This window comes from Oryctolagus cuniculus, chromosome 4 (genome assembly GCF_964237555.1).
Source record: "Oryctolagus cuniculus chromosome 4, mOryCun1.1, whole genome shotgun sequence".
In the NCBI taxonomy this organism is placed as follows: domain Eukaryota; kingdom Metazoa; phylum Chordata; class Mammalia; order Lagomorpha; family Leporidae; genus Oryctolagus; species Oryctolagus cuniculus.
The window spans coordinates 78,168,936-78,182,674 of NC_091435.1; the positions used below are offsets into that span (position 1 = coordinate 78,168,936).

Genomic DNA, 13,739 nt, shown 5'->3' on the forward strand with positions numbered 1-13,739 from the left:
CTGAGCTGGGAAGATAGGATGCCCAGTTCTTTGTGGTGCATTAACATACTTTCATAAATTTGGAGGATTGTTAATGAATGTCTATATATATGGGTAAAAGAATGAAAGTGCTAATTTTTTATAAATATTTTTAAAATTAGTTATATCACTTCTGGTTCCAAAGTATTGAAATCTGTTAACAAAGATGTGTATACCTCCTATGAAATAAGAGGCAATATAAATCTTATGATAAGATTTGACTGTTTCAAGAACAGATATCTCCACCTGCATCTCATGTGACTTATTATAAAGGTAGAGGTTGAAATAAAACATGACATTTCTTATGTCTTGATTGGTATAGTGCATGATATAACATAATCCCTTTAATGTCCAGTAAGAATATCATGAAAATTTTATAGAATATCCTTAGTAGGAATAGTGGGCATTTAATTTTAGGGGACCTAAGCACTTTGACCAAAGTCTAAGTAATCAGTCAGCTTACCTTTAGAAATCTCTGCCTTCCATATTGAGCCCTGTGTCTGGCTCCAGCAGCCTCTGAGGGGGAAACCAGCCTAATTCCAGGGTTTCTCCCAGTAGGGCAAATGAACCAGATGCAGACAAGAGGGGTAAATCCCCAAAGTAGCACTAAGCAGGATACTATCTGGATTTCAGGTACTCACTTCATAGGCCACCTCTTCATTCTGTTGCTAGAAATAAATATGATTATTCTTTAGCCCAGAGACCCAGTCATTTAACAATTGTGGGAAATCAGCAGGTCCTAGAACAAGAAATGTATGAGCAGTAGCATATTAAATAAATAAGGAACAAGATAGCATCCCATTAGTTTCTGTTACTCTTAAATTAGAAATATGAGTACTTTTAATGTGATAATAGATGTTTCATGAAGGGTAGAGACCATTGCTCCATATCACCCATTATAGCCACTTAAATAAATGAATCTCAGTTGTGGAGCAATCTAGTGTTTAAAGTAGACAAAAATAGCTCATGCTTGAACCATTGCCTTTCTGTTGCACAGAAAATCTGTGGCTCCAACTATCCACTGAGCATTGCCTTCATTGTGGTGAATGAATTCTGCGAGCGTTTTTCCTATTATGGCATGAAAGGTAATTTGATGTCCAGGGTCCTACTCACCCCATGTTTTTAACTCCCCGCTCTCCTTGTGTACACTTATTTCCCTTAACTACTTTTTCTGCCTTGGTCCAAATTGGTCCTTTCCTTCAGCCAAAATCTTCAGCAAATGCTTCATAGGATTTTATATAATAGCTCATGCAAGCCAAGATTTGAAAGACCTGACAGAAAGCAGGACACAGCCTGTGAGAACCTAGGCGGGAAAGCTCTCATCATCACAATTCCATTCCTGACACTTGTTTGTCAGGTCTAAAAATCATATTGTCGCTTGGGAAAGAGGAAAAAGAGAATCTCAGAATCACCATGTTGTCTTTGTAATTGTCCTCAATGCCATTATGAGTGCACATAGACTGAAGGGGGAGTATTTTATGTGTATAGTCAGTATAACCCTGTCGACTCCCACGACTCTCATGGCCCTGCTGCTACTGCCTGGTGGCAGTCACCCCTTTGTTACTTCACTGATGGAAGTGCCAAAAGCCAGGAGCAACTTTAAAGACCAGAGGTCGAATATACTTCTCCATGTCACTGTAACATATTGATCTTGTTTTGTCTCCTTTTTTTGCACCGTAGCTGTGCTTACCCTGTATTTCCTGTATTTCCTGCACTGGAATGAGGACACCTCCACATCTGTCTACCATGCCTTCAGCAGCCTCTGCTATTTCACTCCCATCCTGGGAGCAGCCATTGCTGACTCATGGCTGGGGAAATTCAAGTAAGGAAAATGGCGGCTCAAATACCCAGCAATTTCAGATTAATAGTACAGAAGGTTATCACTTCTAGCCCCTTGCAGCCAAGCAAGAACATACTTATGCCTTCCATGACAAATAAGAAGACCTATGACTGACAACACAGAAAGGCTATTTCTGCTATTAATTTTTCACATGTGAGAATATTATTTCTTTAAATCTAGTTTTATTTTTCTATTTTGTAGTTTAATGCTTAATCTCTTCTGCTCATTGTGGAAATAGAGATTACTATCCACTAGACAGTGTATAACCTTAGAGACCTTCATGTAGTTATTTACACTTACTCCATCTGTTCTCAAAACTGAATCATCCTAAATCCTTTAGTACCTTATGAGTCCCTTTTTCCATGTCTTCTACCATCTCTGTTTCTCTTCTCTGGCTTCTTTCTGTAGTTTTATTTTTCAGAACTCAATATTTTTTCTTTTTTTAAAAAAAGATTTATTTATTTACTTGAAAATCAGAGTTATACAGAGAGAGAAGGAGAGGCAGAGAGAGAGAGAGAGAGAGAGAGGTCTTCCATCCTCTGGTTCACTCCCCAGATGGCCTCATCAGCTGGAGTTGTGCCAATCTGAAGCCAGGAGCCAGGAGCTTCTTCCAGATCTCCCATGAGGATGCAGGAGCCCAAGCACTTGGGCCATCTTCCACTGCTTTCCCAGGCCATAGCAGAGAGCTGGAGTGGAAGAGGAGCAGCCGGGACTGGAACCCATATGGCTCCCATATGGGATGCCAGCACTGCAGGCAGCGGCTTTACCCACTACACCACAGTGCCGGCCCCCAGCACTCAATATTTTCATGAGTTAAACTAATACTCTATTCAGTTAAGTATCTTTTAAATACCTGAAAACACCATGGAAATATGGTATCATATTATACTTGTTATAACATCACCCTTAGAGGTTTGAGATGGATCTTGTATATCTACTGCCCAGTTATTTTCTGTGGATTTGTCATTATTGGATTTCCTTAAATTAGCATTTCCACTAATGTAAGTTCTATTGAAAACCTGGTTATATAGGGTAGAATGAGTTATGTTGGAAAATAAATTTCTTATGCTCAAATAAGTTTAGAAAATGCAAGTTTGGGGGCTGGTGCCATGGCTCACTAGGTTAATTCTCCACCTGCGGTGCCGGCATCCCATATGGGAACCGGGTTCTAGTCCTGGTTGCTCCTCTTCCAGTCCAGCTCTCTGCTGTGGCCCGAGAAGGCAGTGGAGGATGGCCCAAGTGCTTGGGCTCCTGCACCCACATGGGAGACCAGCAGGAAGCACCTGGCTCCTGGCTTCGGATCGGCGCTGCACTGGCCTTAGTGGCCATTTGTGGGGTGAACCAACGGAAGGAAGACCTTTCTCTCTCTCTGTCTATAACTCTACCTGTCAAATAAAAAAAAAAGAATATAGTTAAAGAAAATGCAAGTTTGGACAAAGCTAAAAATATTCCCTACTGCATCAATGCCTTATAGCCTTTAACATGATAAAACACTGTAAAATATCCAAGGGAAGGTTATAGTACATACTGTTTCCCAAACTAATTTGACCTTGGAATATTTTTTTCAGAGTACTTACTGTAGTGTTCCAAGAACTCCTTGCTGTAAAAAATGGTTTCTATCTTAGTTTGGTGAATAACAAAGAGTCTTCAAAAATTAATGCAAAATGCATATTACAAAAACCTGCATGGGTTATGCCTACAGTGCCTCAAACTCTGATATAAATTTGCACTCAAACTTCAATGTGAATTATATCATGGACTCCAAAATTTTTTGCACCAAAATAAACTTATCTATTAATTCCATTTTCCTTGAACTTTCTGAATGCCACTCATATGAACTCATTGTTCTGAACTTAATCAGCACCTAATATGAATCTATGGACATAGGAGAGTACTAAACACACTTTCTTAAGAAAGTGTGGGTGGTGGTTGAGCTCTATGTTTGCTTCATGTGTAGTAATAGTCACTGAGTTCATCCAGATAGGGAATTGATGCTATATACTGGATAAAAACTAAGAACCATGTTCCACTTATTTAGTTCAAAATAAAAACTCACATGACAGCGCTTTTATTTCTAAAATAACCTCCTTTAGGATTGAAGAAGTACAGTTTTAAGATTTGATGAACAACAGCTTCCTGCCTATTTCAGAGGAATTCAGTAACCTCTAATTGAACCCTTAACCCAGTCCTCCTTGAGGTATATTTTAAAGTCTATTTTTATTGAATTATTATTGACATAAAGTAATAAATCCCAAAGTCGGAAGTGTCAAGCTTGTTGAATTTTTATACCATCACATCCTTCATTCTCTGTAGAGAACGATCCCAATATTCTCTTTGCCTGCCTTCACCTTCTCCCTCAAGCTGGATTCTTTTTCTGTACCTAGAAGAAGGTGCAAACTCTAACAGCTTTCAACTAACAAAACCTTACTTGACTTTTCTTTTGCTTTCTTCTTTCTCTTATTACCATTGCTCCCAATTTTTTTAGAAAACTTTTAGGCTGGTGCTGTGGCTCAATAGGCTAATCTTCTGCCTACGGCACCAGCACCCCAAGTTCTAGTCCTGGTCAGGGTGCCGGATTCTGTCCTGGTTGCCCCTCTTCCAGGCCAGCTCTCTGCTGTGGCCCGGGAAGGCAGTGGGCCCTGCACCCGCATGGGAGACCAGAAAAACACCTGGCTCCTGGCTTCGGATCAGCGCGGTGCACCAGCCACAGCTCGCCAGCTGCAGCAGCCACTGGGGGGTGAACCAACGGAAAAAGGAAGACCTTTCTCTCTGTCTCTCTCTCTCATTGTCTACTCTGCCTATAAAAAAAAAAAAAGAAAGAAAGAAAACTTTTATTTAATAAATATAAATTTCAAAAGTACAACTTTTGGATTATAGCGGTTCCCCTCCCCATAACCACTCTCCCACTCACAAACCATCCCATCTCCTACTCCCTCTCCCATGCCATTCTTCAACAAGATTCATTTTCAATTATCTTTATATACAGAAGATCAACTTAGTATATACTAACTAAAGATTTCATCAGTTTGCACCCACACTGATACACAAAGTATAAAGTACTGTTTGAGTACTATTTTTACCATTAATTCTCATAGTATAAACACATTAAGGACAGAGATCCTACATGAGGAGTAAGTGCACAATAATTGTTGATTTAACAATTAACAATCTTATTTATGACATCAGTGATCACCCGAGGCTCTTGTCATAAGCTGCCAAGGCTATGGAAGTCTCTTGAGTTCACAAACTCTGACCTTATTTATACAAGTCCATAATCAAAGTGGAAGTTCTTTTCTCCCTTCAGAGAAAGATACCTCCTTCTTTGATGGCCTGTTCTTTCCACTGGGATCTAACTCACAGAGATCTTTCATTTAGGTCATTTTTTGCATTGCTCCCAAATTTTAAAAAGAATCATTTCTGTATGTTGCCATTCTCTCTCACTTCTTTATGCCTTCTTACAGTAGAGTAATATACTACAATGCAATAGAACCCAATTTATTTCAGTTTAATCTGATTAAATTTAATTCAATAAATGTTTATTGAACAACTTATACTTGTCTAAAGAACCTTGTGAAATAAGGAAATAAATTTTATATATACATATGTGTGCATATATATATATATATATATTTGCTTCCCATTGTTCATGTTCAAATAGGTTTAATACAGAGCAGATTGTGGTAAGTACAGTAAAATATACTATAAATAAAATTTTTTTCTCACTGAAATTACTCTAAGACCACTGATAATGATCTCTTTGTTTACAAATTCTAGTGATCTTTCCTAAATTCTCATTTATTTTGAATTTGTTTTAACATTTCAGTGATTTTGTCGCTCTTCTGTGCTTGAAACTTCCTGGCTTTCCCCAATACTATTTTCTTGTTCTCTTCCTTTTACTTTTTTGAATTATTCTTTATCTGGTGCCTCCTCCTTGCTTCTTTTTTTAATGTAATTCATTCCTGAATATAAGTGTTTTCCCCAGGTTATAACTTCCTCTGTGCTCCCTTTCTCTTGATTCTCCCTTTGCAAGTCATGTGGTATCAATGATAGTTATATGGAGATGGCTTCTCAAACTCTTTTTTTGTTTTAGATTTATTTTACTTATTTGAAAGGTAGAGTCACAGAGACAGAGATCTTCCATTGGCTTATTCACTCCCCAATTGGCTGCAACAGTCCGGGCTGGGCCAGGCTGAAGCCAAGAGCCAAGAGCTTCCTCTGGGTTTCCCACGTGGGTGCAAGGGCCCAAGCACTTAGGCCATCCTCTGCTGCTTTTCAAGGCACATCAGCAGAGAGCTGGATAGGAAGTGGAACAGCCGGAACTCAAGCCAGCACTTGTGTGATGCCAGTGTTGCAGGAGGCAGCTTAACCCACTATGCCACAGTGCTAGCTAGCCCCAGCTCCTCAGACTCTCAATATAACCCTACACTCAAACTCCAATGTTTATTATAACTGCATATTGGCATTCATCTTGGCTGTTCTTTCTCCCAGCTTCCCTACATCACCACATTCGATGGATTATCAAATTCTACCAATTCTGTGTCTATTATATCTCAAATTTTTCATATTCAATACTAAATCCCCTTATCATTCATTTCCACCACCCTATTTTGGCCTTCCTTGCCTCCAAATTGGGATATTTAAATGAACACCTAAAACGTTTTCACTGTTTTACTTTTTCCTGCAATTGAGCTATGCTACTACCAAATTAATCTTCCTAAAAGAAATCTCTGATAACATTGCGACGCTGCTCAAAAATTTCTGCTGACTAAATCACTGTCTACTAATCTCACTCCAGCTTACCCTTCTGCAGTTATTCTCATATTTGCTCCCTTTCAAGAAGTGCCACTAGAGTAAAACAGAATATTAATAGTTTCTTAATAATAACCAGTGGCATCTCTTTTCCATATCCACTTGCACTGTTTCTACTTCATGGAGTTCTTTTCTTTCTCATCCTTCCAGGTTAAACTCTTTAATGCTCAGCCCAAATTTTACCTACACTCCCTATGTTACAGCATATTCTCTCTACTTCACTTTTCACTACTAGGTAGAAGTAATCTAGTCTTCTCTGAACTGTATTTTTTCCCCTCTTAAGAAATTTACCAAACTCAATCTTATTATAATAATTTGTACATAATTTTGATAACTCTTCAAAGCACTTGAGAAAAAAACCATTTATGTTTTTATTCACAGCACTCAGTACATAGCAGGCCCATAGTAAATATTTGAATTAATAAAATTATTCACCCTTAGATACTCACGTGATTATCTAGGGGTGAATGTGTGTGAATGTGTGTGATGTGGATAGGCATGAAGATGACTTTCATTTTGTTAGGCTATTGTGGTTATTTTTTAAAAAACACAACTCTTTTGGAAGTGACTTGATATTTCTTTCAGAAAGGAAATTTCTTAAAGAAAACATGGATATCTTGTTCTTGTACAGATGTGTGTGTGTGTATGTGTGTGTGTGTACACATACACAAATAGAAAATAACAATCTAAGGAAATAAGCTCTTAAAACTACCATCCCGTTATAATTTATTCCTGATTATTTTAAGTTGGACAGTCAGGCGAAGAGTAGGCTTCTCTTTTCCCCTACTGTCTAATTTGAGTCTGCAACCTTCTTTTCTTCATTAGCTACAGGAAAACAAGATAGATTTATGTTTCAGACTTTAACTTCTTCCCCACCTCTCATGTAGTCCTCTGGGTGTGTGTGTGTGTGTGTGTGTGTGTATAAATACGCTTATTTTTCTTCAAGTGTTATCTTGGGGGATTAAAAACCCTCTAACATTAGAAATACTGTTAAAACCCTCTAGGGACAATTTTCTCAATTTAGTGAACAACTTCTTTTTTTAAAAAGCTTTTATTTAATGAATGCATTTTTCATAGGTACAACTTTAGGAATATAGTGGTTCTTTCCCCCATACCTGCCCTTTCACCCAGATTCCTGTCCCACCTCCTACTCCCTCTCCCATCCCCTTCTTCATTATGGTTTATTTTTAGTTTAACTTTATATAGAGGACCAACTCTATGCTAAGTATAGATTTCAACAGTTTGCACCCACAAACAACATATAAGTACACACACATCATATAAAGTACAGTTTGAGAAGAGTTTTGCAGTTAATTCTCATAGTACAACTCATTAAGGACAGAGGTCCTACATGGGGAGTAAATGCACAGTGACTTCTGTTGGTGAACAACTTCTTAAGTCCTTCCTCTGCTTGCTATTCCAGAATCCTAGCTGTGTAAAGAGGAAGTGAACACCCAGAGTCTCTCTGATTCTTGCGTAAGGATGTCCCTGTGCAGGGAGAGAAGTGAGGCTTCTTTCAAGAGTTCACATAGGAAAGACTATCTGATAAGTACACAGTAGAAAATAAAAATTGTTAAACATGCATATTGGCTTCTCATGATTTCCACAAACATCCACTGAGAGGGTAACTGAATGCTAGGATGTTATTTTAGTGTTAATTCTTAAGAGAATAAAGCATTTTTAGTTATGGTTCTTAGTTCTTACATCCTCCAACCCATGCCTCTGAGTTTGTGCACTTGACCTCGAAAATAACATATAACCCCTCTCTTCAATGTATTTATTCTGGCTTAGTATGTTCTCTCCACATTTCTCCTTTCTCTTTCTTTGAGTGGGTCTATAACTTATACTTTCTCCCTCCTACCTTCTCTGATCAGAGCTGACTCCTTCTTCATTTAAGGTCTCATCCTCTACCATCACTGCATATACTCCCTCTCAATCTCTGTATGAATGCCTCCTTTCCTAAGCTATTAATGCAAATGGCTTTTGATATTCTTACAACAAAATAAAATGTATAACTTTTTCCTCTTCCCTTTTCTCTTTCTACTTTAACCTTGTCATGAGAAAACTGAAGGAACGCTGTGTTATAAGTTAGAAAGAGTAGAAGTGAAAAAAAAAAAAAAAAGAGTAGAAGTGCCAGACCTAACCCTATTACTAATTAAGATTTCACTTTAGGAATGTCATTTGACCTCTCTGGATCCAATTTCCTGGTTTCTACAATTAAGGAATTGGTCAAGTCTACCTAAAATAGTTCTGAGTCTTGTGGTTAGGATTATAATGAACCTCATGACCCTATTTCAAATGCAGAATTTTCAAGAATCTCTTAACTTCTTTCTCCTGCTGTTAGAATTTCTTGCCAGGAGTGGGTGTTTACAGCACAGTAGTTAAGAAGCTGCTTGGAATACCTGCATTCCATATCAGAGTGCCTGGGTTGGAATCTAGGCTCTGCCTACCCTTCCAGCTTTCTACTAATGTAGCACCCTGGGCGGCAGGGGGGTGGGCAGCAGGTGATGGCTCTAGTGGTTTGGTCCCTGCTACTCACATGGGAAACCTGGATCAAGTTCCTGACTTTAAATATTGGCCTAGTCCTGCCCTGGCTGTTGCAGGCATTTGAGTAGTTAATGGAGTTCTCAGTCTCTTTGCCTTTTAAATTCATGAATAAATTTTAAAAATTGTAAAAACTAAAAAAAAATCCTGCCATTAATTTCCTTTCTTATATCCTTCTACCTAAAATACTTCCTGAGCCTTTCATCTAAAAGGTTGCCTATTTTCCTCATAAAACACATTTCTCTCATACGTTTAGTCCAACAATTGGACATTGATCCAAGTCTATCACTCCAAGTCAGAATCTTTTTGTTTATGTTTTGCTTCCTCTGATGGTCTAACATCTTCTGGGTTCTTGATATTAGTCTCTCTCTCTCTCTCTCTTTTTTTTTTCAGTTTCTTTTTATTTTTCCCTTTTCTTCTTTTTTAAAATTCCAGCAAAGACAGCTTTTCTCTAGAAGATGCTATAAGGCCTTTTGAGAAAGCCTGCCCTTTCCCCTGATGTTTATTAGTGCTGGAATAGTCATCAAAATTATTCTTCACTACATGTCATTATATTCCTCTTAAGGATATACAATGCCGGCGCCACAGCTCAATAGGCTAATCCTCCGCCTGTGGCGCTGGCACACTGGGTTCCTAGTCCTGGTCAGGGCGCCGGATTCTGTCCTGGTTGTTCCTCTTCCAGTCCAGCTCTCTGCTGTGACTCAGGGGTGCAGTGGAGGATGCCTCAAGTGCTTGGGCCCTGCACCCACATGGAAGACCAGGAGAAGCACCTGGCTTCTGGCTTCGGATCAGCGCGGTGTGCCGGCTGCAGTGGCCATTGGAGGGTGAACCAACGGTAAAGGAAGACCTTTCTCTCTCTTTCTCACTGTCCACTCTGCCTGTCAAAAAAAAAAAAAAAAAAAAAAAGGATATACAATAGAGTCAAACTAGGCAGACTTGACATTTAGAATGAGAAATTCACATCCCAATATTTTTTTTTTAAAGATTTATTTATTTATTTGAAAGTCAGAGTTACACAGAGAGAGGAGAGGCAGAGAGAGAAAGAGAGAGAGAGAGAGAGAGAGTTCTTCCATCTGATGCTTCACTCCTCAATTGGCCGCAATAGCCAGAGCTGGGCTGATCCAAAGCCAGGAGCCAAGAGCTTCTTCCGGGTCTCCCACGTGGGTGCAGGGGCCCAAGGACTTGGGCCATCTTCTACTGCTTTCCCAGGCCATAGAAGGGAGCTGGATCAGAAGTGGAGCAGCTGGGACTCGAACCATATGGGATGCTGGCGCTTCAGGGCAGGGTGTTAACCCACTGCGCCACAGCACCGGCCCCTCACATCCCAATATTTCTAATGTTTCCAGCTTCTCTCTGTTATTTTCAGTCCATTCTTTATATTCCACATTAGCATAAAGCACCTCAAAATCACAGATAGAAGCTGTGTAATTTTCAAGGTTCATTACAGTGTTAACAATCCACTGATACAGCCAGAGGATGCTGGTGTGATAATGCACATAAAGATGTGTGGTAATGTGCCATATTTCAATGTGTTTATCTCCCTGTATGCTCTTATTGGACTTCTTTACTCTTCTTCTGATTGCCATTCAAGTTCCTCAGAAAAAACAACACAAGTAATTGTTACCAACTGCATGATTTTTGCCACTGAACAGGCTAAGTCCCTGGATCCTCCTTTCTTAAACGTGGTAACTCATCCATGAGGTAACTGAGGTGGGGATTACAATCAACCCCAATGTCCAAATAAATCCATACAGAACCTCAGAGCTCTTTACCTCCCAGCACTTGGGTTAAAGAAGTCCTTTGTGTTGGTCATTCCTATATACTTGGAGTTTGTCCTTGACCTCTCTTACTTTCTAGACTAAAAGACTTTCCTTGAGAAAAACACCTCAGGTCAAAGTATCCTGTTCTACTAGTTCTCCGAATTGAAAACATCATTATTCTTGCTACAGACCCACCCCATTCTTGTCATACATAAATGAAAAGAGGGGTGCTCTGTGTGTGTGTGGAGTGGGCAGGTAGAGGGGCAAGGAGCAGTATGAGAAGGGAATTTGGAGAGAATGTTTATCACCTTTAAGTACACATTGCAGTATGAAGAATTGCACTCCCTTTGACCAGTCTGTTTACTTCTTTCACTGCTATTGTTTCTGTTCTCAAGTAATTCTTTCCTCCTGCACTCCTTCCTCCTCCTCCTCTGTTTACTGAGAACTTTATGAGCCCTGAATCTGTATTACTCAAATCTCTGAGTGTTACACAGACTGATGGGCTGCTTTAACTCTCTCAACAGGACAATCATCTATCTCTCCTTGGTGTATGTGCTTGGCCATGTGATCAAGTCCTTGAGCGCATTTCCAATACTCGGGGGGAAAGTGGTACACACGTGAGTAAAGTCTTGGATTCCTCTGAAGGACTTTAGTACCATGAGGCAGGTATGTGTCTCAGGCATTCATTACAGGTGATTATCTGTTCTCTTAGCAGAGATGAACCCTTACTTTACAATCTATGCTTTCATAAACAAATTGGTTAAGAAAAAAAAATTATAAGCAGTTGAACTCCTTTCACCGTTTTTTTTTTTTTTTTTTAAGATTTGTTTATTTATTTGAAAGGCAGAGTTACAGAGAGAGAGAGAGACAGAGATAGTGTTCCTCTTCGCTGGTTTACTCCCCAGATGTCTGCATCAGCTGAGGGTGGGCCAGGCAGAAGTCAGGAGTCAGGAGCTCCATCTGGGTCTCTCACGTGAGTGGCAGTGACCCTAGGACTTGTGCCATCCTCTGCTGTGGGGAGCAATCCGGACTAGACTGAGTTAACTGGAATTAAGACTTATTCTACTCATCTGCTCTCCCACAATATGGTGCTGGGAGAGAAGTAAACAGCTTCTGCACAGCTGCCTCCAGTTCAACCAATAAACTGTAGGACTTGCTCCTGATTGGAGGAGAGCAGCGTACTCGGCGTGTGGGCAGCCGAGTTGGGATTGGCAGAGGAGGACTATAAAGGAGGAGAGAGACGGCATGCACCAGGAATATCTATGGGGAACATCTAAGGGGAACACCTGTGCAGCCCCCGAGAAGAGCCGGCCGGCGGTGTGCCGCTCCCCTGCGGAAGTGGGGAATGTGGCCAGGGGGAACTGCCCTTCCACGGAGGTGGAAGGGATAGTAGCCAACCCGGGAAGAACCAGCAGCAAACCCGGGGAGGGCCGAGCAGACAGAAAGAACAGCGCAGGGTCCTGTGTCGTTCCTCCACGAAGAGGGGGAGCGACATAATGGTGCCGTGACTCGGATATGAAGCCTAGGCAGGGCTTAGTGTCGTTCCTCCACGAAGAGGGGGAGCGACACTCTGCTGCGTTTCCAGGTGCATTATCAGGAAGCTGGATAGGAAGTGGAGCAGCTGTGATGCGAACTGGCACTCACATGGGATGCCAGTGACATAGGCGGCGGCTTTACCTGCTATTCAACAACTGTCAATCCCAAACTTTTCCACTTTATGTGAACTCACTTGTTTTAATTAATTAAGCATGTGAGGACTTCCAGAATGCCTATTATCATCTCCGTAGGAAATTTTCATGTGCTTGAAACCAACTAAAACCTTCATGCCTTCCATATTCCCATCTATTATGCATTCATCCATGCATTGTATTTCACCAGCATTTTAAAAATCTGTAATATTTCCTTATAGATATTATAGAATTCCTATTCCAAGCTGGGACTGTTTCCACTGATGTTCCTTGAGTTCCTTGAGGCCATCACTGTAGCATAGCAGGTTAAGCAGCCATCTACAGTGCCAGCATCCCATATGAGTGCTGGTTCAAGTCCTGGCTGCTTTATTTCTGATCCAGATCACTGCTAATGTGCCTGGAAAACCAGTGGAAAATGGCCCAAGTGCTTGGGCCTCTGGCCACCCATGTGGGAGACCTGGAAGAAACTCCTGGCTTCGGTCTGGCCCAGCACTGGCCATTGTGGCCATTTAGTGAGAGGGAGTGAACCAGTGGATGGAAAATTCTCTCTCTCTCTCTCTCTCTCTCTTCCCCTCTGTATCTCCCTCTCTCTGAAATTCTGACTTTCAAATAAATAAGTAACTCTTTATGTGTAGTTCCATATACTATGATTGCTCTATTCTTCTTTATTAATGCTATTTTGTTGTTTCAGTGGTCAAAGAAATTGATAGATCCTAGTATCTTTAGATTGTCAGTACAGAAAATTACAGTTGTTCAGGGGGCAGTTCATATGCATCTGTTCCAATATGCCTACATTGTGTTTATCATATAAATTTGGAATTTTGTTTGAAACCAAATAAATATTTGATGCCTACTTAATTGGCATAATCATTGACACCATTTCTATATTGTATGATGAATTTGAACATTTTAAAAATTTTCTGTTTCTAAGAATATGTGGGATTAAGATTTATAAGTCTTTTTATTGATGTGACCCTTTGAGAAAAATGAGATTCAGTCCCTTCAGTATCTAATTCTACCCAGTGGCCACAGGAGTAAATGGAACTCACAGAATCAAAATCTTCCCACACAGTTTATTCT

The 13,739-nt window shown here is 40.1% G+C and overlaps 1 protein-coding gene across 2 annotated transcripts in view; it reads left to right on the forward strand.

The window, feature by feature from the left end:
- Positions 1-13,739, forward strand: part of SLC15A2 (solute carrier family 15 member 2) — a 40,500-nt gene that overhangs the window by 1,013 nt on the left and 25,748 nt on the right. The window contains 3 exon segments of one of the 2 annotated variants that reach the window (NM_001082700.1): positions 1,016-1,103; positions 1,699-1,840; positions 11,496-11,588. In NM_001082700.1, coding sequence (NP_001076169.1) covers positions 1,016-1,103; positions 1,699-1,840; positions 11,496-11,588 — 323 coding nt within the window. 2 annotated transcript variants of the gene reach the window in all.